The following is a 26304-nucleotide window of genomic DNA, read 5'->3' as shown; positions in this document are numbered from 1 at the left end:
CAAGGAACTTTGAATTCTTTGCAGATGATGCAGACCGTGCTGTAGATGAATTCGATGACAAGTTCAATAAAATTCATAAATATATAGGAACATCACAGTTACCTGATACTTCAGTTGTCTTCGATAGTTACCTTCCACTCGAACGTTCAAAGCACAAGTAAGATAAATTTATTGCTAAATAAAACATTAAGATATATTTTGAAACATGTTAATATATTAATATGCCAGACACATCGAACATGCTACAAACTTGAAACTCCACAGCTGCAATAAGCACATATGTAAAAACACCCCAGAGGTCCACTTGATTCCGTCCAATCAGAAAAAAATGGTGGAGCATCAAAATAATGGTGGTTGTTGTTAAAGTAATTTTATTTGCACAACCATTTCAAATCAATTCCTTTAGTCCTAATCCAAACCGATATCCATTAATCGCTTTGCACTTTTGAAATCACTCTAGTAGACCTTTTTTGCAAATTGTGTTTTGTGATTAATCAGAGTTTAGTTAGGCTCTGTGGTAATAAAAAATATGTATTTATTGGGACTATAACTGGAGAAAATCATGAATTAAATGTAATCCTTCCAAACTCCTGAGGATCGGGAATATATTTTTTCCACTTTTTCCAGTACCTGTCCATCTATAATGCTCATCTCCATAATTTAATACTAAGTGGATTACCATAATGTATGAATAGGTTTGTATGTAGCCTATTTCATACATCTGGTATAACTTAGCAACCTCTTTGTGGAACACTCCTGTATACTATAAATACTTACTTACTCCTGTGACCATTGGAAACCAAGGTGGTCTTTGGCCTCGTCAACCATGTGCCTCCAGGATCCTGTCCTCTGCCAGCTCCAGGTCTGCTCCCATACTCCTTAGGTCCTTTGTAACTTCGTCAATCCATCTCATCCTTGGCATTCCCAATGGTCTCCTGCTCTCCGGCGTACCTCTTATCACTTCTTTTATCATCTCCCTCTCACCTCTGCGTTGAACGTGGCCCAGCCACCTCAACCTTCTACTCTTTACCACCCCCAAAATATCTGGTTCCTTATGATTCTCTCAACTCCCTATTTTTTCTTATTCTCCTTGAGTCTCCGTCTTTTATTGGTGCAAAAATCCTTCTCAATACTTTATTTTCAAAAGTAATAAGTCTTTTTTGGGATTTTTTTGTGAAAGACCAAGTCTCTGATCCGTATAGCAATACAGGTTGTACTATGGTTTTATACATTACTAGTGGTCGCCTTATTGTGCAAACTTCTCTATTTCCACTCCACACTGTAAATAAAACATGTGATTGGAATTTCTTCCATTTGTTTTGATTTTCTGTTTATATTCCATTGTTATTTCGTCACCAGCAAGGCAACCCATAAGGCCAATATCAATTTTATTTTTAATTTAAATTTATTTTTGTGCTTATTTTTTTAACCTTTTTTATTATAGCCTATAAAATAAAAAATATATAAGATAAAAATCGAATGAAGGTTTAATAATAAATAAACAATAGTCCTGTTTATAAAATAAAATTATAAATGTTTCAAATTCTAACAAAAGATGTATAGTTAAGAAGTAATCGCATTCCAAGCAAAATCTTTGACAAAACGTGAATGCCACCGGTGGGATTCGAACTGGATACCTCATGGACATTAGTCGAGTATGCTAACCACTACACCTCATATCTATGTGTATCGTTGCGGTAATGGTGTTCCCTCAAGAGAAGAGTGACGTCACGTCCCCCACTCCTTCGCTAAATAGGTTCTCATCGGTTTCTGACCGGACCCTGAGATGCTAGTCTCGGCGGCGGTGTCACTTTTGATCCTGACAATACTCGGATAGTTGACATTTCAACATTTTTTTAAATACTTTAAAACCTCGGATAAATGAATGGTCGGACAGTTGATTTAACCAAAGATTATTATTATTTACACCAACCTCGGACAAATGAAAACTCTGACAACTGATATTTTAATATAATTGAATAAACTCGGACGAATTAAAACTCAGACAGTTGATTTATCTAAATATTATTTTTATTTTATTATCTATTAGTTATTTTATTTATCAAACCTCGGACTACTGAAAACTCAGACAAATGATGTCATCCCGTCTCCTACTATTTCTTCTGCATGACAGTTAGTTTAAAAAAAGGTTTAGATTTTATTTTATATTTCGTGTTTATAAGAGATATACCTCTATAGTTCTTGCATTCTAGCTTGTCCCCTTGTTTGTGCAGCGGAACTATAACTGCTTCAGCCAATCCTTTTGGCATTTTTTTCTTTTCTCCATATTTGTAGAATTAGTTTGTGTATATTAATTAATAGTTCTTCAGTTGCATTTATAATTAACTCTATTGGGATGGCATCTTCCCCAGGCGCTTTTCAATTTTTCAATGATTTTAAAACATGCTTTATTTTTTGTATTGTGGGTTCAGTACTATAAATAACAGAAACGATTTTATAAAAATGAAATGTACTACTTTAGTATGAAAGAATTTAATTTTCAACTGGCTATCTTGCTTGTGCTCCCAGTTGTACAATTCTCCCCTAATCTTTTAGAAAATATGACAACACTAGTAGCTGCACGACTATGTAGGCTAAACATAGGGTGGACTAGGGGGAGCTAGTGAGGGGACTAGCATAAAAAAAAAATGTTTTGTTGGAACAGGTGAGCTATGATTGATATGGAACAAGCTACTATAGTTCGGCCACTTAGAAAACGACCTGCGCGCTAATGGTAAACCAATGCTGGAGGAGGTCGCTTTCTAAGCGGCCAAACTATAGTTATATACACATTACATTTCAATAGGAGATCATGTGTAAAATTATAGCATGAAGATAACTTTCATATAAAATTGTTTCAATTAATCAATTTTTGTCTTCAAAAACAAACACAAAATGCCAACTAAACAGTGAAAATTTTATCAAGGACCAATCGACAAAAATTTTACATTTTATATTTAAAAACTATCCACATTAAACAAAAAAATTAAGTTTTTGCCTTGTCAATTTGTTTATGACATATCACAATTATCGAACTTGTGAATAAATTAACTGCTTCAAAACTATTTTATATGAAATAAAAAGGTCAAATACCTTTTGTTTAGTCAGATGATCTGGTTTTTATCTGGAGACCAAGATTTCGAAGGCTAATACAAAGTAGTTATAAAATCCTCTTCATCCCTGGGGTTTTGTTTTGGAGACACTTACATAAACACAAAAACATTTAACGAATAGTTTGATTAAATTTTAATACTGATAAGATAGGTGGACGCAAGAGCCGCAAGATCATGACTGACTTGTTTTACAATCCTTTCCACAACATACAAGTACAAGACTTAATGGCTGGTGGTAGTAAAAGACTGGAGGTTAGTGCTTTTTGAAATGCTGTCATCACTCCTACGCTACAGCTCCATCCATCCCCACTGTTAGGGTGTTGCACAAATGGTTTGTTGGTACTTTATCTTTAAAGCTACACAATTGGCAGTGCAGTCGAATTGATTGTCAGTCGACCGGTGAGCACCAAATTTCAAATATTTTTACTTATTTTTAAATATTTTATTGGTTTGGTTTTCAGGGAGTTTATTGAATGCATATCAACAATATATGAGATTAGAAACATAAATCAAAATATGTCTACATATGAATCAACAATGAGTTCAGCAAGACTTAAATCATCATTGCAACTTGAGGTTAGTACAATATTATCAAGTGTCTTGACACAATGTCCCAATATACCTATACTCCGTTCACAAAATTTAGGCAGTTTGAGGGAAGCGATTCCATTCCCTCAATTTAAGCCAGGTTTTCCTAGACGTAGAAGAGGAACACGGAGGGCGGAAAAGCAATTAACATGCTTTCCACTCAGCTTCTAGTAAAACAGTAACATTAAATTTCCTAAGACAAGAGGAGTCCGCTCTCCCCGTTCCTCTCACCGCGCCTAGGAAAACCCAGCTTTACCCTAACTTAGAAATAACAGCTGACAGCTGATCAGCTGATATAGGCATTAATCTAAAAAAGTGGTGGAGGAACCCAGTAAACCTTCCTCTTAAACCGCCTAAATTTTGTGAACGGACTATAGTGTTTTGGTTGTCAAATAATATAGGCCCTACTCCTGTAATCAAAACTTAAAACTTAAAAGAAATAAGAACTTGACTGTTAACATTTTTATTAGCATAGTGTTATAGTTTTAATTCAAGTTTGGTATTATCAACTAGATAGTATTAACAATGTAACTTTTCTAAAAGCAGATCAGGTCAATTAATTTAACAATCGGATCTAAATGTATATATATTTTTTTGTTAAAAATGGAAAACATATAAACCCTCTACTCATAAAGTTTTTAGTTTGGATAATATGTAAATTTTCTAAAAATTTTACTATGGGTCACACAAAAAAACCAATTAAGTCCTCATCTTTAGAACACAATGCAACTGCTTATACGTAGCATTATAAATGTCACTTAAATGTACTTTCATTTAAGTTGTTAACAAATCTATTAATGATCCTACAAAAATATCATCATCCCATCTATATAGACCAGCTGTCACCAACCTTTTATTAAAAATTAACGTAGTTGTGTGAACCAGTCACAGAATGCAGTAGAGTCTAAAATTCTATTTTATTCCTTATCTTTTGTTTTTGACCAAGTTAATGGGTCATAACAGTTACTATAAGTCACTCCATTAGTATGACATGTAAACAAGTTTTTGTATTCGAGAGAATTTGGTAATTTAATTCAGCGCCAACTATCAGTGCTCACATCATCTACGATTTTGGTTAAAAATCTGACAACAAATTTAACATGGGTATGGAATGTCTAGTTGTATCAATAGTCAAAGATAATATGGATAAAAGTAATATTAGTACACTAGAGTCTAGGAGCGCCACTGTGATTATTATTATTTTTTTTTAAGTATACGTTTCATTGGCACATATGGTGTTGTATAGTATTTAAAATTTGATGCTATCTATCCGTAACCACGGTCAAAGATAAAGAAGACAAGTATCCAAGTAAGTAAGTATCCAAGTATGATAAGTTGATGTGATGGCCCCACACTGGGCCTAGCCGGCCAGCCAGCAACAGCTACTTCCTAGATCCTGGTAATACTGTACCTACCTAATTCCCTATATAGGAAAATCTCTAAAAAGAAAATGTAATTATAACTTGAGGTGTACCAGCCATAGATTTTCGATCAAGCCAAGCTTGAGGTAATATCGTAGTCATCTCCCACAGTCATAATATTCATCTTCAATTTTAAATAAAGTATCATCGTCAATCACAGAAAACTCCCCTTCAAGGAAGATGGCGGAAATAAATTGTCCTTTTTTATCTGGTCTGTAGTTTTGAGCATTTTTGGTTGGTCCTTTTTTGTATTTGGGGTATATTTTACTGGCTTTTATGGCAGATGGGAATTTGCCTTCTTTAAATTATAGATTTTTAAGACTAACCAGAGGAGAGATGAGTTCTTGAGAGCAGTGCTTTATAATCTTAGAGGAAAACTCATATATTCCACTTTCAAGGGAGTTTATTATTGTTTCAACTTTTTTATATGATGTTAGAGTAAGGTGTGTTGGACAGACTGGTTCCTCTCCATTCTGCGCTGTTTCAACAAGGTCTATAACGATTGCTCCGTTTTGGTCAAGGGTATTTTCAGCTATCTTTGAGAAGAATGTATTGAAGGGTTTAGCCATTTCTTTTGTGTCGTTTGTGAGTTTGCCATTTATTTATAATCCCATGAGGATTTTCTCTTCACATTTTCCTTTCCTTTCCTTGTTTATTACTTGCCTTAGCACTTTTGGTTTGTTGTCAGCTTGTTCTATGAAGCTAGCTGTTGAGGACATATTTAGGTTTCTTAGTTTCATGTTGTACAGTGGAGTCCCGATAATCCGAACTTCGGTAATCCGAAATTCCACTTAATCCGAAACAAAAAAAATATATTTTTTGTATTTTTTATAAAAAAAAAATTAAAATATTTTAAAGTTGTTGAAACTTTTTTGAAATTTTATGAAAATTTTTTGTAATCTATCCTATACTCTAATACGAGCAATGTTTGCTTGTATGTATGCTTGCTTGCTTGCTTGCAGAAAGATCTCGAAAACGGCTCCGACGATTTTCTTCAAATCTTGTAAATAGTTTATTTTTGGCCTAAAAACAAGTTTCATGCAGTTAGAACTGCCAACAAAAATCTAATTACGTAGAAAAACGAAACTGAAAGTCACATTTTTTTAACATTAGTCTTATGGGTTGCTAAGTAACCATGTTGGTTGAATTAAAAATAACAAGGAAAAGGTAAACAAAAGACTTGAAGTTGTAGCACGTGTTCATAATAAACCAACTACCCACAGTATACTAGCAAATTACAAATACAGTACAAAAGGAAAAACATCACTTGTTAATATTGAGCAAAGATTATACCAAAGATTGATTATACTTAAGATTACTCGAGACATTGTAGTCAAGGGTAGCAGTGCGAAGTCTAGGATCTGTTTATGACGAATACATCCTAAAATGCTATGGGAAGGGAAGGAAACAGGTCCGTGACGTAGGAAGTAGTGAAGGAAGTAGTAAAGGCAATCATAAAATGCTATGGGAATAGAGGGAAACAGGTCCGTGACGTAGGAAGTGATGAAGGAAATAGTAAATGCGAGCAGTCCGGAGTGTGGGGACTGTTTATGACGATAAGATTAGGGTATCTGCAATCCTAAAATGCTATGGGAAGGGAGGGAAACAGGTCCGTGACGTAGGAAGTGGTGAAGGAAGTAGTCAAGGCGAGCTGTCCGGAGTGTGGGAACTGTTTATGACGATTAGATAAGGGTATGGGCTATCCTAAAATGCTATGGGAAGGGAGGGAAACAGGTCCGCGACGTAGGAAGTGGTGACGGAAGTAGTCAAGGCGAGTTGTCCGGAGTGTGGGAACTGTTTATGACGATTAGATTAAGGTATCTGCAATCTTTAAATGCAATGGGAAGGGAGGGAAACAGGTCCGCGACGTAGGATGTGGTGAAGGAAGTAGTCAAGGCGAGCTGTCCGGAGTGTGGGAACTGTTTATGACGATTAGATTAATGTATCTGAAATCTTTAAATGCAATGGGAAGGGAGGGAAACATGTTTGCGACGTAGGAAGTGGTGAAGGAAGTAGTAAAGGCGATTAGTATGGAGTGTGGGAACTGTTTATGACGATTAGATTAACGTATCTGCAATTCTGAAATGCTATGGGAAGGGAGAAAAACAGGTCCGCTACGTTGGAAGTGGTGAAGGAAGTAGTCAAGGCGAGCTGTCCGGAGTGTGGGAACTGTTAATAACGATTAGATTAAGGTATCTACAATCTTAAAGTGCTATGGGAATGGAGGGAAACAGGTCCATGACGTAGGAAATGGTGTAGGACGTTGTAAAGGCGAGCCGTGTGGAGTTTGGGAACAGATTTATGTATCTCCGATACTAAGACTGCTTTCAGAGTGAACTAATGATTTTCTCCGAGCAAAGCTCGGTCCCCAGGTACTAATATTAAAACAAAACAGGGTTTTTTTATTTCACAATTCTGAATCCACCACTTGACGGATTTTCATGATTTACTTCTTTCACCATTTCCTATGTTGTGGACATGTTTCCATCCCTTCTCATACCATTTCAGTATTTCAATTTCAGATACATAGATCTAACTGTTACAAACGGTTTCCAGTTCCCACACTCCACACTGCTTGCCTTTACTACTTCCTTCACCTCTTCCTACGTCACAGACCTGTTTCCCTCCTTTCCCATTGCAATTTAAGATTGCAGATACCTTACTCTAATCGTCATAAACAGTTCCCACACTCCGGACTGCTCGCCTTGACTACTTCCTTCACTACTTCCTACGTCTCGGTCCTGTTTTCCTCCTTTCCTATAGCATTTTAAGATTGCAGATACCTTAATCTAATCGTTATTAACAGTACACACACTCTGGACTGCTCGCCTTTACTACTTCCTGAAGGATTGTACAAATGTTAGGATTGTAGATACCGTACTCTTCTTTTTGTAGATAAGGCTGAACACCATCTCCGCAGCTTTTGCTTTACCCTTTTACTTTCTCCCCCTATACCATAGTATATCGAGATAGTATTGTTTTCGTCAAAATTTTTGAGTTTGAGTTTATATATGGACCCAAAAAAGTGGTTTTCGAAGTGATGTCTGTGTTGTGTGTGTCTGTGTGTCTGGATGTGTACAGAGCTAGGGACTACACCTGTGGTCCGATTTCTATGAAATTTGGTGTGTACTGTAGGTTCTAATCCATGGTATCTCCGGGCGGTTTTTTATTTTTTTTTATTTTTTTATTTATTTTTTTTTTTATTCTTAATGAGGATTTTCCTGTAAAACCCTACAAAATAATGGAAAAATCGGATTTTCTCAAAAACAGCACAAATGATTTTGGTAAAAAGTTAGTATGTTGTAGCTCTTTAAATTCTGAACAAAATGGTACGACTCCCATTTCTGTAAAAATTACAGTTCAAAAGTTATTGTAAATTATGTTTTTTCTCATAATTATTATGACTTCATAAAATAACAAAAAATATGATTTTAGGAAAAAAGCTGGTTTTGATTTAACTTAGTAGCCTATGTTATGGTCCTTAAAATTGTGAAAGTTTTTTTACTTTTTCCCCCTATACCATAGTATATGGAGAAAGTATTGTTTTCATTAAAATTTTCGAATTTGAGTTTTGAGTGGATATATTCGTTTTGGGCCCCCCTGGACCCAAAAAAGTGGTTTTCAAAGTGATGTCTGTGTGTGTGTGTGTCTGGATGTGTACAGAGCTAGAGACTACACTAGGTTCTAATCCATGGTATATCCAGGCGTTTTTAGCGAATTTCCCATATAGGGAATAAGCTATTACCGTAGTACTCATGGTAAGACCTGGACCCGGGACCGATTTTATGACTTTAAATCTGCTAAGTAGTGGGTACCACCATTTCATCTCCCTTAATTACATATCTTTTTATTTATTATTGACATTTTAAATTTAAATTTTGAAGTTATTACTAATTATTAAATTTAAATGAACATTATTTTAAAATTTCATTCTTTTAATTACAAATCCTTCCATCTTCAGTTTCTTCACTCACAATAAATCATTAGCAAAACTAAGTCAGCTGTTATAAACTTTAGAAATATTGCTGTGCCTTACCAATACAGTCTTTTGAAATATTAAAGAAACTATATCTATAGGTACTATACAAAATGTTAAACAAATAATTTAGCATTAAAGACAGTAGACAAAACTAATATGATTATCAAAACACCAATGACTAAAAAATGTAATAGCAAATACAGTATATGTTTCACTGCATCTCTGATTCTACTCTACAAAAATATCAGCAAACAACTTAACCCTCCGAGTGTCACGTGTTTTGGCCTTAATGTCAGCCTATTTTTTGCTCATTTGCAAGGTTTTATTAAAACTGATCTGAGAAGCTTAAAAACAATGTTAATTATACTGTTCTATATACCATTTTGTTTGGAAAATCATGGGCTTCAATATTATATATAAAACATAAGGAACATTTTTTCAAAAAAAAAATTTTTATGTAAAAAAAAATATAATTTGGAAAATTTTCAAAAAAAAAATAAGTTCGCGCTCAATGAAATTGTATAAATTATAGGCCTATAAATATTTGAAAATAGCCACTTTGTTCTAAATTTTATGAGGATTACAAATATATAATCATATAGTGAGGTAAGTTATGAAATAAAAAAGTTATGAGTGAAAAACATGTTTTGCGCGTTTGAAAGAAAATACCGAAATCGCCAAATGACTCAACACCTTTCATAAAAACACATATTGAACCAACCAGAGTATTTCATGTTGTATGAAATTTTATTTACAGTTAGTACAAAATCAGCCTACTAGTAAATGAGAAAAATACAGCATGGTTTTACCTTGATTGGGGCCAGAATCCTTTGCCGAACTTGAAGAATTCGTTTGCTGAACTTGATAAATTACAAAGTATCCAAAATATATTTACAAAAAGTCACAAAAGTTAGACAAAAAACTTGCAAAGTTGTTGCTGTCAATAGTTTTCAACACTTGTAAATAAAAACTAAACACTTATGAAAAGAAATATTATATACAGAAGAATTAACACATGGGCCTAATCAGAGTCCTCACCGCTACTTTGGTCTAGGGTCACTTTGGCCCTTTTTCTGCCCCTCTTTAGCCTCAAAAAGTGCTGCATTTTGTGGAAGCATTCTCGGTGAACACCCACATTACAACCGGGGCACCAAAATCTAGACCTGCCTCTAGTTTTGGTGTGACCACAAACGATACACTTTCTTTCTTGTCTTTGAGGCAGTTTTTCAAGTCGGTGGTCACCGCAATCTCCGTGGGGTCCAGGAACTGGTCCAGGTAAGGCATCGCAGGTTGCTTGGCCTACGAGGGATTCTACAATAGATATGTGGAAATCTCTTCTTGATACAGGTTTGTCAGTGTTCTCTCTGTACAGAATGTAAGCATTTACGAGCGCAATATCAATAAAATTGAAGAACAGCTTCTTCCAGTACTTGGAAGTGGTGCGGTTGCAAGACATATGGTACACAGATTTGTCGCTTACATCTACACCACCCATAAACTGGTTGTAATGGTGTATCAAAAGCGGTTTCATACCTCTCAGTCCCTTTTTACTTGTAACAATTTGATCTTCCGCATGGTATGCTGTAGAAATCAAATACACAATTTTCCTACTCAGTTTCTGACGGTAACCAACCAATAACAGATTTCCCTTTCTAAAGTATACTGTTTCCCTTTCTCCTAAGTTATAGTTTTTAATTCTTTTTGATAAAAATTTTGACTTTTTGTTTATGGTTCCGGTGATGAATGTTTGTCGTTCAAGAAGGTGTTCAGCCAATGGGATTTTCGTGTAGAAGTTGTCGGTAAAGACATGATATCCTTTGTCAAACAATGAAGATTTTTCAACCAAGTTCTTTACTACCCTCTCAGTAAATAACTCTTCATCATAATTAGCTTCAGCAAGGTAGTCACGTCCACTGTATAGTTCCATGTGCATAACATAATTGGTGGCACTATCGCAAAGTTCGAACTTCTTAATTCCGTATTGCTTGTGTTTCTTATTTGGCATATATTGAATAAATATGCATCGGTTCTTTGTTCCTACTACACTTTCGTCGATGGAGAGTTCCTGATTTGGTACAAAGTGTTTTTTGAAACTTGAATTCAGATGATCTAACAACCACCTTACTTTTATCCAATGGTCATGTCCAGGCTGACCCCTCTCAACAGCGCGGGCCGATGTCAAATGCAAGAAACTGCTTATTAGTAAAAACCTATTTATCGCCATGGTGTTTGAATAAAATGCTATATGTTCTGTTTTTCTAGTGTCCCAATATGATTTGATGTTTTTTCTAACTGTCATTCCCATATTGATAAGAATAGCAAAAAACTTTTTCATTTCCTGTATGGAAACATTGGTCCATTTTTTGAGCCTAGACTGTGGACTCAAATTATCTCTCTTTTCATCTAATGTTCTTTGAGCATAGGCATTAGTCTCTCTAGTTATGAGATTCCAAAAGGCAGCTGTCAAAAATAGGTTCAAATAATTGATAGGGGAAGAATTTCTGGGGGGTAAATCTTTGGGTCCTGTAGCCCTAACTTGAAACTGAGGTCTGACATCTTTCGGAGGTTCGGGGGGATACACCCTAATCCAAGGTTCTATGTTTTGCTGTACTGGTATTAGCCTAGGCCTACCTGCATTAGGGTCTTGTTCATTTTCAATTTCAAGATTTTCGTCAATATCTGACGTCTCTAAATCGTTCAAATCGGGCACATATTCCTCTCCACTCCCTGACGAAAAGTCTAGCAAAGATAGTTCAGAATCTGAATGATAATTAACTTCTATGTCACTACTAACTTCATCCGGATCGTCAATAAGTCCTTCACCATCACTAATTTCATCTTGTAGTGCATTACGTATATCACTACTGTCCATTTTCACCACTAAAAACGACGATAAACGTACTAAAACACACAAGTCACCGATGCGAAATATCCAAGATGTCTACAACACGAACGTCAGCTGTCTACTACATTTTAGGATCGGCTCAGATAACCTACAGCGCTGAGACAGACATTTGGAGAAAGCTTAGAATATAATGGAAAGAACGATACCTAACTCAATGCAGTACAGTCCGATTCAGTTAGTCATAGAGCCTTCGCCGTAAACGGTGTTCGCGAGTCGCTGCAGCGACGCACGACACTATACAAAGTGCGTTACGCGTCGCTGCAGCGACGCATGACACTCGGAGGGTTAATATACAAACCAGTTCTTTTAATCAGTTCCATCGTCCATTGTCTTTACATTATGCACACTTACCATTAAGTAGACATAGTAATAGATATTTCATTGATTTTAGAAACAAAGGAACACTGTGTACTGCTTAGTTTTATGATATTTTCCTTGGTTTAATTTAATCAGTGGTGTGGAAAAACATAAGTAATAAATTTATTAAATAAAGTAAATGTGAACTGGAAACTATGTTAAGATAAAATAAGAGTATTTTGTATTAACATTTGATAATTAATTATAGTTACACATATACAACAGATTTTAAAAAACAAAACTCAACGACGTACAATTTAGTTATTGATGATATTCTTTAGTTTAATTTAATCATAGGTTTAGCAAAACACAATAACTTAATTTACCTAAATATACATACAAAAAAAAAACAATGTGATGTGCAAGTTATGTTAAGTTAATCTAACACATGTGAAGCAGTTAGAATTTATTTGAAGTAGCCTCCAAATTCCTATAAAACATCTATACATTGTAATTTTCATACTGTTTCCATGAAATCATATCAATAATATCATTTTCATAACTTAGACGCTTTAAAAAAATCCAAAGCAGAGCCGGAGTTGATACCGGGAGTTGATACAGCAACGGTTATAAAATCTTTTTTTTTATATAATCATTGGCATAGTTTTAGAATAAATAATCCATGATAAGAGTTAGATTAAAATAAAGCTTCCTCATAGTTATGGAAAATATTATATTTAATTTCTTTGTATCAGCTGTCTAAAGTTATGCAGTTTAGCAGTTCTTCTTGTTTACATTTAAATGTCAAAGCAAATGTAAACAAACATTGTTAGTGTTCTCATCACAGCCATGGAGACCAATCAATATTTACTTTTAAAATCTTCACCTCAGAACTTTTAAAGCCAAAGGGGCAAAGCCTACGGTCAGTATCCAAATGTGAATAGTCCTATAATAGTCCTTTGTATGGTAACTATATTTTTGTAAAATTTTAGCCCAGTTGGTTCAGTAGTTTTTGCTCCTATTAGTAATACACATACAGACAGACACCATTAGAATTTTATATAATAGTATAGAAGATATATATGTGTCCGTTAGCACGATAACTCAAGCAAAAATGATCCGATTTTGATGAAATTTGGTACAAACGTGTAAACCTACGTTTATTCGAACGAGTTCACGATCCAGCATGATCAGACCATGGGAACGGGGGTTTATGGGGTAAAAATAGGTTTTTCCCATTTTTGACTCAAAAAACATAAAATTTACCAATTTCTTTCCAAACCATTTTGTAGAGCTTAAAAAACAAATAATTTAGTACATTGAAGCGTTATTATGCGCCTAATGGTTACGGAGAAAATTCCAAAAAATTGTAAATTTAAAATTGCCTTGTTATTCTTATGGAGAATAATTAAATTGTTGTAGTTTGCTTGTTTATGAACATATTTTGATCAAATTTGGAAAATGTTTTTATTTCTTACTAACTATTAACATTTTACAAAAAAAAAAAAACAAAAAAAAACAGTTTTACCCTCCCTGATGCAGCAAACCTAAGTACTAGTTAAACTAATTCTATTTAAATAGAGAATAAATGTTATATTTTTAAGTAGACACTAGTGGCCTGTAGGGACATAAGTCCCTAAGAAGCTCAATAATGTAAAACAAATTAGGCCCTAACCCTAGATTTTTTCCTGATCAACATAAAAAAAACAATTAGTGTACGTTTATTTGGTTGTATTCCTCTTAAAGGTGCGATAAACTTTACATATTCTATCAAAATAGGCCTAATCATCGACTGATTCCTAACTCTTTTGCGACTGGTTAGGGTTACATTACCCAGTTATTGAAACCAATCACAAAATTACTTTTCATCAGCATTGACATGCATATTTTTGGTGTGTTTAAGAAACGTAAAGAAACGGGGACTATACCTCTAGGTTTTAGTATTATATGTGGATGCTCCCTTTACTATTATATATCATATATGCTAGGCTATATTATTTTAAAAACTTGTTTGCTTAGAGCAACAGACAGTAGACAGTTTCTGTTTAAAATCGCCAACAATATTGTTTTCCGCCCATTGGAACTTGTCACAGTACTTACTTAATTAAGAAATATATTTCCTGTACGAACCTATTCCATCTTTATTTTCAGGTTATTTTATAAGAGTAGTGGTTGAGGTTATTCCACTTCATACAAAATATTGACTAAAAACTACAATAAATCTCAAATTTAAAATGTTAGTAAATGTACAAAGAAAGTGTAGAATAAATCTTGAATATACGTGGGTTATCCAGAAAGTAAAGAACGTTTCGTTATGACGCCGCTAGGCGCGCGCCGATCTCGTACATTTTGGTATGTGCGTACTCGGCAACTCAGTCGGCATCCAGCCGTGACAATTGGAGCATTCTAGTGCTGCCCGTTTTTTCACAATTTCAACTTAAGATGAGCGCTACAATAAAAAATCCCGCCAGTTAAGGGGTGCGGTCAGTGATACGGTTTGTGTTGGCATTAAACTTAAAATCGATAGACATTTATCGCCAAGGGTATGAAGTTCAAGGAAAAAAACGTAATGATTGAAAGTTTTGAAAAAATGGTGCATTCAGATAAAAAATGGCCGATCTGACGCTCATGAGTCATGACGAAGCGAAGGGCGGACGCCGAGCATTGTGACTGATGGAACTGGTCACTAAAGTTGATGAAAAGGTTCGCAAAAACCGCCGATTCCCGATAACGGGTCTTTCGCTTTGTTGTGTGACAATTTTAAACAACAAAGTCCGTGAAAATTGAGGAAAAGTTTCGGTTTTAAGTGTTTTCCAACAAAAACCGTATCACTGACCGCACCCCTTAACTGGCGGGATTTTTTATTGCAGCGCTCATCTTAAGTTGAAATTGTGAAAAAACGGGCAGCGGTAGAATGCTCCAATTGTCACGGCTGGATGCCGACTGAGTTGCCGAGTACGCACATACCAAAATGTACGAGATCGGCGCGTGCCTAGCGGCGTCATAACGAAACGTTCTTTACTTTCTGGATCGCCTAAGTATGTTTTGAAATAAAAACAAAGCAGAAGTTTTCCATCTAATCTCAAATCGTTGATTATTTAGTCAATGCGGTTATTTCATGTTAAACGTTAAAAATACACCAATTTGAAAAGTTTCACAGTAAAATAATTTATTTCAACATTTTATAACGTAGCTAAAAAGTCTTAATTATAATAGGTAACGTTGTTTTTTATAGTACATTGCAGAATTGACTGGCAATTAAGTCATCTAAATGTTAATATTGCGTACCGGCTTGGTAATAAATCGTGATCAGCTGTATTGAAGTAAACAAAAATCTGCAGTAAATGGCTTCTTATGCTATTGTTATGGAGAACATTTGACGTTATATTGAATTTTGTGTTAAAATTTGGGGAATTTCACTATTTTTTCCGCCGTCACGGGGTCGAGACCTTTAATTTGAGCCCTCTCCCGTTGTTCTACGACTTCCCAGTCGCCCACAGTTTTGACGCAAAGAATCGGCTTACGTAATTAATATATAGATACAGTAGAGTCCCGCAAACTCGGCGTAATGTGGACTGGAAGGGTGCCGAGTTTGTGAAATGCCGGGTTATCAGAAACTAGAGTTAAAAATAAGAACAGTACAATTTTTAAGCTTTTTGATTGCCTTTTTTATTTATATTTATTTTACAAGTCAGTATTAAGTCATCAGATATAGTACAACAAATCCTTGGTACGAGTTGTGAATGATTTGACTTGAGCTGGCTTGAGTCCATGTTTAACTCAGACCCAAAAATCACTAATTTTCTGAGCCAGGTGATGGCCGAGTTATCCAGACTGCCGGGTTATCGAGTGCCGAGTTTGCGGGACTCTACTGTAGATAGATTTCAGTGTAAATCCAATCAGTCAAATGGAAATTCGCTTAGTCTGCAGGTTTGCTGCGGCGGGGGTATGTTATTTAACATAGTATGTTATGGTCCTTACAATTTTGATAGTTTGGTTGTTTGAAATTTTGTTTTTTAAGGGGGATTTTCCCATAAAACCCCATAAAATAACGGAAAAATCGGATTTTCACAAAAATGGCCCAACGATTTTGATAAAAATTGAATATGTTATCGTCCTTTAAATTCTGATGCTAGCAGTGCTGAGTGTGGGAAATGTTTGTGGCAATTAGATTAATGTATTTAAAATATAATACTTATTTAAAAAAATAAACTGTATGACTGGATGGTTAAAAATCCTTTTTACAAAATTGAAGATTATATAAGTTTTGAAATAAATATAAGATTTTGAAGAGTTAGTTAAAATTGTTCATATATAAGTAGTTATTTAAATTTTAGATATATTGTACTGTAAACACTGAATCTCCTTGTAACTATGTATAACAAATGATGTGTCCTATTAAGGAACGCGGCAGCGTTCCGCCCCGCCAAGTCCCCCAGCGGTACACAGCTGCTGCAGTGTATATATACATGACGTGACAAAGTGGCTTTTTTACTCGTCTATAGCTCTGAAGAAACAAAAGCTATTAAAATAATTGTTCATCTACTGGATAGGGGCAATCATTCTCAACAAAATTTAAAAAAAGAATTTAAAAAACGGTTGTGTTTGAGCCAAGAAAAACTAGTTTGAAAATTCACAAATTTTCCGTGTTCTCCTTCTTCTCCTTAAATGTTGACGGACCTACAGCCCAAACCACTGGCTCAATTTTAATGTTTTTTATGTTGTTTGAAAGCCCTTAGCGTGTAGATGTGCCTTTTGAGGGTCTCAAGTCGGTGCGTTGACCCATAAACCCTTGGCAAGCCCTCAAAGTACGAGTTTGGCCCATTTAAATAACATGGGATTAAAATCAAAACAAAAGAAGGACCAGCTGCGATTAAATCTTAATTAATTAAATGTTAGAGAAATTCATAGGAACAGCTGAAAAATTATTTTAATACTTTTATAAAGTACTAGCAGAGTACCCGTCCTTCGTACGGGGTTGGCATATAAGTATAAAATGCTTATTGCAGTTTAAAAATAAACAAATTATGTAACTGAAAGAATCCTATTATAATGAAATGACATTAGCGTATGGTTTGACAGCTCCATTTAAGTAATGTTAAATAATGTTTACATTCAGGATAGTGACATCATTATTTTAAATATGATCCTTACCCTCTCTGTTCTAATATTCATGCAGTATTTAAATGAATGTTTGAACCAGCTGTATGGAATTGTGAAATCAAAATTAATTTGACAGTTAGTACTGCTTGTTTACATTTTTAAACTTTGTAGGTTTGTTCTTTGTTCTCATGGATACCATCAATCAAAATTTACTTTGAAATCTCTCACCTCCGATTTTTGAAAGCCCACGGGGCAGAGGCCTAGGACAATATTGAAGCGGGAATAGTTCTATATGTATCCTCGGAACTGTAGCTTCATGTGTGTGCAATTTGAGCCCAATAGGTTCAGTAGTTTTTGAGATTAGCTCATACAAACACACACACACACAGACACCACCTCTTCTTTATAATAGTATAGATTTTTTTCAGGTATACTGAATGATTTGAACTACTTACTATATACAATTACTTAGAGCAGTGATATTCCCCGATACTTTCCATTGAAAAATGCAGTGTACCGATGGTACACTGGTACAGCAGCTCGTCATTTTTAACAGTTTAATACTACTTATCAAAACATATGAAACCTAGGAACTTGAAACTTAGTACTAGTACGCTAGTACTAAGGTTTGTTCTATGTTTTGATACACTAAAACAAATAAAACGATCGGGAAAATCACTCTACATATGATAAACAAGCAATTAAAAAGTGATATGTAAATTTAGGATAAATGAGTTATTCAATATTTGTTTTGCCTTATGCTATTTCTAACAAACCTAATTAGTTTGATTACATTTTTACATCTCTAATAAGGGCTCAATTTACACTAGTCTTTAGATATACGGGTTTAATTATTAGAACACTTATGTAACATCAACACATTTTATGTTGTTCAAGATGAGCATTGATGAAATTTGAAACTGAGTTTAAGCCCAGTGGGTTTGTTAAATAGTAATTTTGGTACGTGTGTCAAAAAGTTTTTAATCTGTTTAAAGCAGATAAGACCAAAAATGTAGAATTTAGTTCTACATTAACAATATTATTGAAATTAAATGAGATGTAGTTGTGCCGTGGTCTATATATCAGAGAAAAGAGGATTTTTATTTTAACTGTTAATTTTCTACAAAAATAAATAAAATCTAACAAAAAACCACTAAGTGGTAACACTTTCCCCGCCAGGTCAGCAATCCAAAAAAGTTAATAAATCATTACTTTTTCCGCCAAGAAAAACAATGTAATGTATGTAAGTTTGGCAACTTGGCGGCAGACTTTTGCTTGGTTTTTTTTTTCATTTAAGTTACGTTCGTGGATAATTTCACAAATCAACTTCTCTAATTAATTAGTCCAACTAAGTATAATTTATGAAATGTGGCACAAATAAGGTAAAATTTTGTAAAATAAGCTCTCACCTAGCAATGTACCAATGGGAGGGATACTTGCTCAATGAAACTAGTTTTATGGTATTTTTTAAAGGGACTTTTGCTCGATCCCTTTAAAAAATACCATAAAACTAGTTTCATTGAGCAAGTATCCCTCCCATTGGTACATTGCTAGGTGAGAGCTTATTTTACAAAATTTGACCTTATTTGTGCCACATTTCATAAATTATACTTAGTTGGACTAATTAATTAGAGAAGTTGATTTGTGAAATTATCCACGAACGTAACTTAAATGAAAAAAAACCAAGCAAAAGTCTGCCGCCAAGTTGCCAAACTTACATACATTACATTGTTTTTCTTGGCGGAAAAAGTAATGATTTATTAACTTTTTTGGATTGCTGACCTGGCGGGGAAAGTGTTACCACTTAGTGGTTTTTTGTTAGATTTCTTGTATGGTGTGTAAATGGAAATTAAATATTTCTTTATTATATACTAGCTGTACCCCGCGGGCTTTGCCCCGTTTAACTTTATAAGTGAGCTCGTTCGCATGGCTCAATCACGTCCTGGTTGAAGTTCGTTCGCTACGCTCACTCACTTTTAGGTTGGAGCTCGTTCGCTGCGCTCACTTGCCTTCAGGTTAGCTCGTTCGCTATGCTAACTCGCCTCCAAGTTGAAGTTCGTTCGCTACACTCACTCACCTTTTGGTTACAAATTAGCTGTTGTCATAAATGTAAAAGAAATAATAGCGCTGCATGTTGTAAATGGACTTAAATTATGTAGAATGATAAAGAGAAAGGTGTTTTAGGTACAAGTTTTACTTAATACAAAACCACAACATAGCTTTCCACAAAACACATCTGGTATCCATGACAACTAACTTATACATAGAACACATGTGATACCAAAATGAACTATTCACACAAATCATATTTCAACACCCTCCTTATTTGTGGAATCCCTGGAACTTAATGCAGTCTCTGAATTTTTCACAGTCAAGCCTTTGTTGGAGAATAGGTGAAAATGTTTCGTCAAAATCTGTTCCCCTCCTTTGATCGAATCCTTTGACAATGTTCCCCTCCTTTGGTCGAATCCTTTGACAAGTCACCTGACCCTTGTCATTTTCCTTTGATTTGAAAACCCATTTACAGTTTAAGGGTTTCCTCAAGGCTGGGGTTTCGACCAATTCACAAGTCTTATTTTCGATTTGAGACTTAAACTCACGGTCCATAGTGTTCTTCCAAGAGTCTTTGAACTCACTATTCAATGCTTCTTCGCGAGATATTGGATCGGATAGCTCGCCAGAGAAATAAGTAACATAATCGTTCAACGCAACTGGGAGGTTTCTGACGCGCTGCGGTCGAGTTGTTGTGTCCGGAATAATGTTCATGTCAGTAACATCAGTTACATCGTCGTTACTTCGGTTTACATCGGATCCTGTAGGAAGCACATCATCATTATTGGGCACACTTGGACCGGTTTGTGTCTGACCACTAGTACTGTCCTGACTATCAGACAAATTTTCTGTTGTTTCGGGAAACACATAAAAATCAAAGTCTTTACTCACATTTTTCAATAAAGAACTTCCCCACTGATTTTCAGAAAAAGTAACGTCCCTAGATATGAAAGTAATTTTCTTCTGAGGATCATACAATCTGTACCCTTTACTAAACTGACAATAACCGACAAATATACAAGGAGTAGATCGTGGACTAAGTTTTTTACGTTTCTCGGCAGGAATGTGAGCAAATGCCTTACAACCAAAAATTCTGAGATGTTGTAGAGTAAGCTTGTTACCTGACCACACTTGTATTGGAGTTGGTTCCACGGACCTGCATGGTGATCTGTTCAGAAGGTAAGCAGCAGTATTCACAGCTTCAGCCCAAAAACTAGATGGAAGCCCAGACTCTATCAGCAAACATCTTGCTCGTTCTAGGAGGGAACGGTTGAGACGCTCTGCCTTTCCGTTTTGCTGAGGTGTGTAAGGACATGTAGTTTGATGCACAATACCTGATGACTTAAAAAACTCAGTTAAGTTGCGATTACAGTACTCCGTACCATTATCTGTACGCAACACTTTTATCTTCTTGTCAGTTTGTTTTTCAGCAAACTCTTTGAACGTTTTAAAGTGACCATTGACTTCGTCCTTTGATTTTAAAAAATAAACAAAACACATGTGACTGTAGTCATCTAAAAAGGTCAAAATATACCTAGACCCTCCAAGACTATTCACTTCCATAGGACCTACCAAGTCAGAATGTACTAGCTCCAGATAATGGCTACTTTTAGACTCACTCTTAGGAAAAGGTAAACGATGGCTTTTTCCTAACATACAGATATCACAAATAGTTTCTGGCTTACTACCAGAAATGTTGATATCATCAGCTAAGCCATCAACTAATCTTGTAAGGCTATTGAAATTCAAATGTCCCATACGCTGATGCCAGAGCGTTAAGCCACTGCTTTGCATGGATAATGCAGATGTGTTCGTAGGCATATCCAATTTAAAAAGATTGTTTATTAAACTAGCAGAAGCAATGAGCTGACCTGTTGAATTGAAAACTTTGGCTCCATCACTATTGAATACCACAGAGTTTCCTTTATTTACAATTTGACTCACTGATAAAAGATTAACTTTTAAGTTAGGCACAAAATGTACATTACTTACATTTGCTTCCGAGACCTCACCAGAAATACATATTGGAAGCTCCAAATCACCGACTGTATCAGTCACCATTGTCTCATTATTCGCTGTGGTGATAGTTAGTGCTTGGCCTTTTCTTGCGTTCAGAAGCATGTTAACGTCAACACATAAATGACAAGATGCACCGCTGTCTAAAAAGAACTCATTACTAACGCCCGATTGCATTGAAAATGCAGCAAAGAGTGACGTATTAGATTTGCCAGAGTTTACGTTATTTTTGCCCACTAATCTCGTAGATGTACAGTTCTTTGAGATGTGACCGTAAACATTACATTTATAACATCTCGGACCTTTCTTCATATTTGTGTCCGAACTACTCGTGTTTCTGTTCTTTTGATACACTTTGTGAACTGTCCCTCTTGAACTGGAACCATACAGTGCAGAATCAGTTCCTGCAAAAGTCATATCACGTTGTACTGGAGACACATCTTGCAATAACTTCGTTTTTATCGCATCCGCCGTGACTTTATTGCCTGAAGATTCAATTCCCATTATCATTGGTTCATACCGGATGGGTAAACCTGCTAGTAAGATTGTTCCAACCCATTCATCGGTTACCTGCAGACCCACATTTGTAAGCTTGTGAGCAGTTGTGACTATGCGGTTCACGTATTCCTCAACAGAACTACAATCTTCCAGCTTTGTAGTTATTAGAATACGGAGAAGTCCAACTCTCCTGCTTAATCCATCATCTTGAAAAGCCTTCGTTAAATTGTCCCAAGCTGCCTTTGCGGTGGTTGTGTTTTGAATATGTACATAATTCACCGGATCAACCAATAAGATCAGCTTTGACCGACATTTAGTGTCCTTTTTCTTATCCTGTTCTACACCAGATACGCAGTCCCACAAATCCAAATCTTCCAGGTAAGCTTGTACTGCAAACTTCCATGTGTCAAAATTCTCACGACCTTTAAGCCTTTCAATTGGTAATGAATTTTGAGTCATATTGCTGTTACAAACTTATGAAGTTGGTATTCTTTAAATGAAGCACTGAATAAAATATCCTGGGCCCATAACCTGTTGTAAATGGACTTAAATTATGTAGAATGATAAAGAGAAAGGTGTTTTAGGTACAAGTTTTACTTAATACAAAACCACAACATAGCTTTCCACAAAACACATCTGGTATCCATGACAAATACATAGAACACATGTGATACCAAAATGAACTATTCACACAAATCATATTTCAACACTGCACCCTGTTTGGTAATCCTTGTAACTTAAATGCTATTGAACATCATAGAACAAGAACAGAACCAACTTGTTTAATTGAAACAGCTGTTAAGATTCATTAATTCCATTTAAATATGAGTACTCATAAGGTTAACATGGGATACTCCAGAACCACTGGGGCGGAGCCCGAGAGTCCGATCAGAATAAAAACAGCTTAGTTTTCCTATTTAATGCCTAAAGAATCAGTGTGCCAAATTTCAGCCTCCTAGGTAAATGGGAAGTAAGAGAATTAGTGATGAGTGAGTGAGTGAGTCAGTCAGTCAGTGAGTCAGTGAGGGCTTTGCCTTTTATATAGATTATACTAATGTATAAAAGCTTGCATTTATGCTATGAGTTCATAAATATTCATAAGAATAAATATTCATAAGTTCATAAGAGTAATAGCTAAACCTCTCTTTAATTTTAACTTGACAGGAGGTTGAACATGAGAGGAACGAACTTATTCTGCAGATGCTGGAGAGAGAGGTAGCTAGACTGCAGTCCTTCTACTCAAGGCTTGAGTGCGGGCATGGCAGAGGTGTATAAATATCATGTTAAACGTTTACAAATAAATAAATATTTCAGCAACCTAGTGTTTGTTATATTTTACAACCATTTTTGAATTAAATTGTAGTTCAATGTTTTTATAGATGGGTCCTTATTATAACAAAATAAGGACAAGCATTCAAGGTTACAAGCCTATTATACAAAATAAGAACTTAATAATTTTATTTGCAGTAGTTCACAAATGGTATTAATTCGAATAAAAGAAACAAATTACAGTACCGACTACGAAAAATAGATATTCCAAAACCTGTAAAAGATCCAAATTAAATGTTCTATCTTTTTACATCCCAATAAACTACTATTTAAGTTAGAAGACCATAGATAAAACATACTCCCTTAGTAGATTTCTCATCCTTGTGGATCAGCTGAATACAATTTTATTGTTAGTTCTGTCCAGTGCACTGTCTTAAGAGGTCGTGTTTTGTTTACAATTTTATTCTTGTTTTCAGTCATTCAAAACCTTGTTTAAACGAATAAAACGTTCTAATCATAACTAATAACTCGTCCCCTAGTTATATAACCAAACAGTAGAGAACAATGTTAGTAATTAACTGTAAAATAATAGAAACAAAATTATGTCGACACTAGTGATCAGTGTTTTGGTGACACACACCGAAACACTGAGGCCATGTCACGAACTAATTGGAGATGAACTAGGCACGAAAAACAAGCTTCAAAATTTACAATGGGATGTGAAGTCTACTTTAGTTGGTTAGGCCTACTCTATGGTAAGACTATAATGCATTTTCCAACCTAATAATAATCATAAGAATAATAATAAACATACTTCTGAGAATATACATTTATTTGATCGACTACATTGCTCTAACTTCCTAATTATTCGTAGGATACGACATTATGGTACTAGCGACTTCCGTACTTGGACGGAATTCGCTAACCCCGCTTAGACGGGTTCCGGAGTTAGCCAATTCCGAAACCCAACAAGTAAGCGAGTTCCTCTCATAAACCAAATTTGAAGATAGGGCGTTGAACATGGGGTTTGCGAGTTCCAGAGTTGGCCATTTCCGCAGACCCTCACAAGGTAGATGACCTGATGACCACTTTGAAACTGAAGTGGAAAGATGTTTCCATATTGGGGTCTTAATTAGAAGAGGCATGTGATAAAAGAAAATGAAGGCATTTTTTTGTGAGGCCAGAAACCTTTTAAGGTTTCAGTGGCCACAGAAGTAACATAAAGTAATAGTATGCTATGGAAGGTAGTATGTACCTACTTCTAACCAGTGTGGATATCGGCTCCAATCTAACTTCAAGGTTTGCTGTTTTACAAGTTGCTGTTTGTTGACAAAGCTGCTGTTTTGTTGTAAAATCATTAGATTCAAATTAATATGCTGTCAGATGAAAAATAGGTGGCAATGTTACATTTGTTTAAAAGGTTTTTTTATATTTAAAACTATCAGAATTTGCCTTTATGCAGGTTAATATCTGGATGATAATGTTTTTGACTGCAGCTCTTGAGAAATTCGAACTTAATAAGTAAATAGCTGAAAAAATATAGTGTAAACTGAGTATTTGTGATCCCTGTGCTAGAACGTACCCACAGCTATTCAAGATTTTATCTAGTGGTTAAGGTTTTTAGAAAAATTTAAATAATTACAATAATTTAAAAACAAGTTAATGAATAAAATTTATTTTCAAAGCATTGCAAATTATGCTATAATAATTTAATCATGTTATAATTTTTCAGTAAATAACTTACAATTCAAAACTTTAGAGTTTTGAATTGTATGTTATTTAGAATGTTAAAATGTTTAATTAATCATTTACTAAATGTCTACTGAAAATAAAGTTTACTTAAAATCAAAACAAGTAATTATTTTTACGCTACAGGATGAATAGTAAAAATACTCCCAGTAAGGTTCAACAGCTTATTTTCCTCTAGTACAAGATTTACATTCTGAAAACTCCTGACCTGGGGTCTCTGGATCAGTACAATCTAAAGACAACTTTGCAATACTCAAGAAGAGCACAGCAAAGGGGCTTTAGCCTACTGTTTTGAAAGTGTTATGAAAGGAACAAAATCATCCTTAGTGCTCCTAAGAACATGTGGACGAGCAACAGAAATAATCCCAGAAAATTATATAAGCATGGATATGGAACCAGCGCAGGGGAACAAGTCGATGGCAGAACTAGAGTCCTTATATGTACCAATGATCACCAATCCAAGGTAGTTGAATCATTGTTTGCCGTTTGACCTTGTCATGAACTTGGATGACATCCACCTTGGCAAAACGATTTTCTGGTTGCAAAAGCACCTTGGTCGCACACTTAGCTGATCTCTATTATTAATGTCATATCCCCAAGTCAATTCAGCCAAACTGTTTGATATCAACATATTTCTCATGGGTCTGCCTTATCAGAGAAAGAGAAAACATTTATCAGCTCATAGATGACTTAATTTTATGGGAATGAAATATATTTTGAAATAATTAAGTGTTGTGTTAGATTATTTTCATCAATTGTCACAGGAAAGTTTCTTAACACTTAAATCTCTCTTAACCCTGCTTTCTATACCCCCATTCACTCTTTTAATAAATTTGTTTCATGAAATTTTCTCCACACTCACAAATTCCAACCTGTAAAATTTAGGCTCTTATAAAACAGACTTGTCATAGATTCAATATTTACGAGTATTTGAATAAGTTGTTCAATGGTCTAGTTATCTCACACATAGGCCAGGCTTTTGACCTCACAGTACCCTTTTGGCCGCTTGAGGCTTGTTTTTTGAGGTTCAGTAGCTTTCAAATATATTTTTGGGTTTACAACTGTTATCATGATGGGTTTTCACTAAGTTTTAACCAAGATTAATTAATCATCGAATATCATTTTTTAATTACAAACTTTTAAAAAAAGCTTATCATTGAAGACAATATCAAATGAGTTGCATCATTTAATTTAGTATTCTGCAATTGTGATTAGCTTAGTTAAAAAAGTAATTTCCAATAAACCAATGAGGCGGAGGATCTGGGGACTGATTTATCGGGCTTATGACTTTGTCCGAGTTATCAATTGTTGGAC

The 26304-nt window shown here is 35.1% G+C and overlaps 1 protein-coding gene across 2 annotated transcripts in view; it reads left to right on the top strand.

Moving 5' to 3' along the window:
* LOC128983402 (uncharacterized) overlaps positions 1–23289 on the top strand; it is a 30158-nt gene extending 6869 nt beyond the window's left edge. For both annotated transcript variants that reach the window (XM_054402682.1, XM_054402684.1), the window contains exons 3-5: positions 25–157; positions 3575–3689; positions 23137–23289. In XM_054402682.1, the coding sequence (XP_054258657.1) occupies positions 25–157; positions 3575–3689; positions 23137–23247 (359 nt within the window). In that variant the 3' untranslated portion in view covers positions 23248–23289. The remainder of the gene's footprint in view (positions 1–24; positions 158–3574; positions 3690–23136) is intronic.
* Positions 23290–26304: the final 3015 nt, after the last annotated feature.

This window comes from Macrosteles quadrilineatus, unplaced genomic scaffold (assembly GCF_028750875.1).
Source record: "Macrosteles quadrilineatus isolate MER2022 unplaced genomic scaffold, UCM_ALF_1.0 Scaffold_1__1_contigs__length_201487025, whole genome shotgun sequence".
NCBI classification, from domain to species: Eukaryota; Metazoa; Arthropoda; class Insecta; order Hemiptera; family Cicadellidae; genus Macrosteles; species Macrosteles quadrilineatus.
This window is presented reverse-complemented; position numbering and strand designations above follow the sequence as displayed.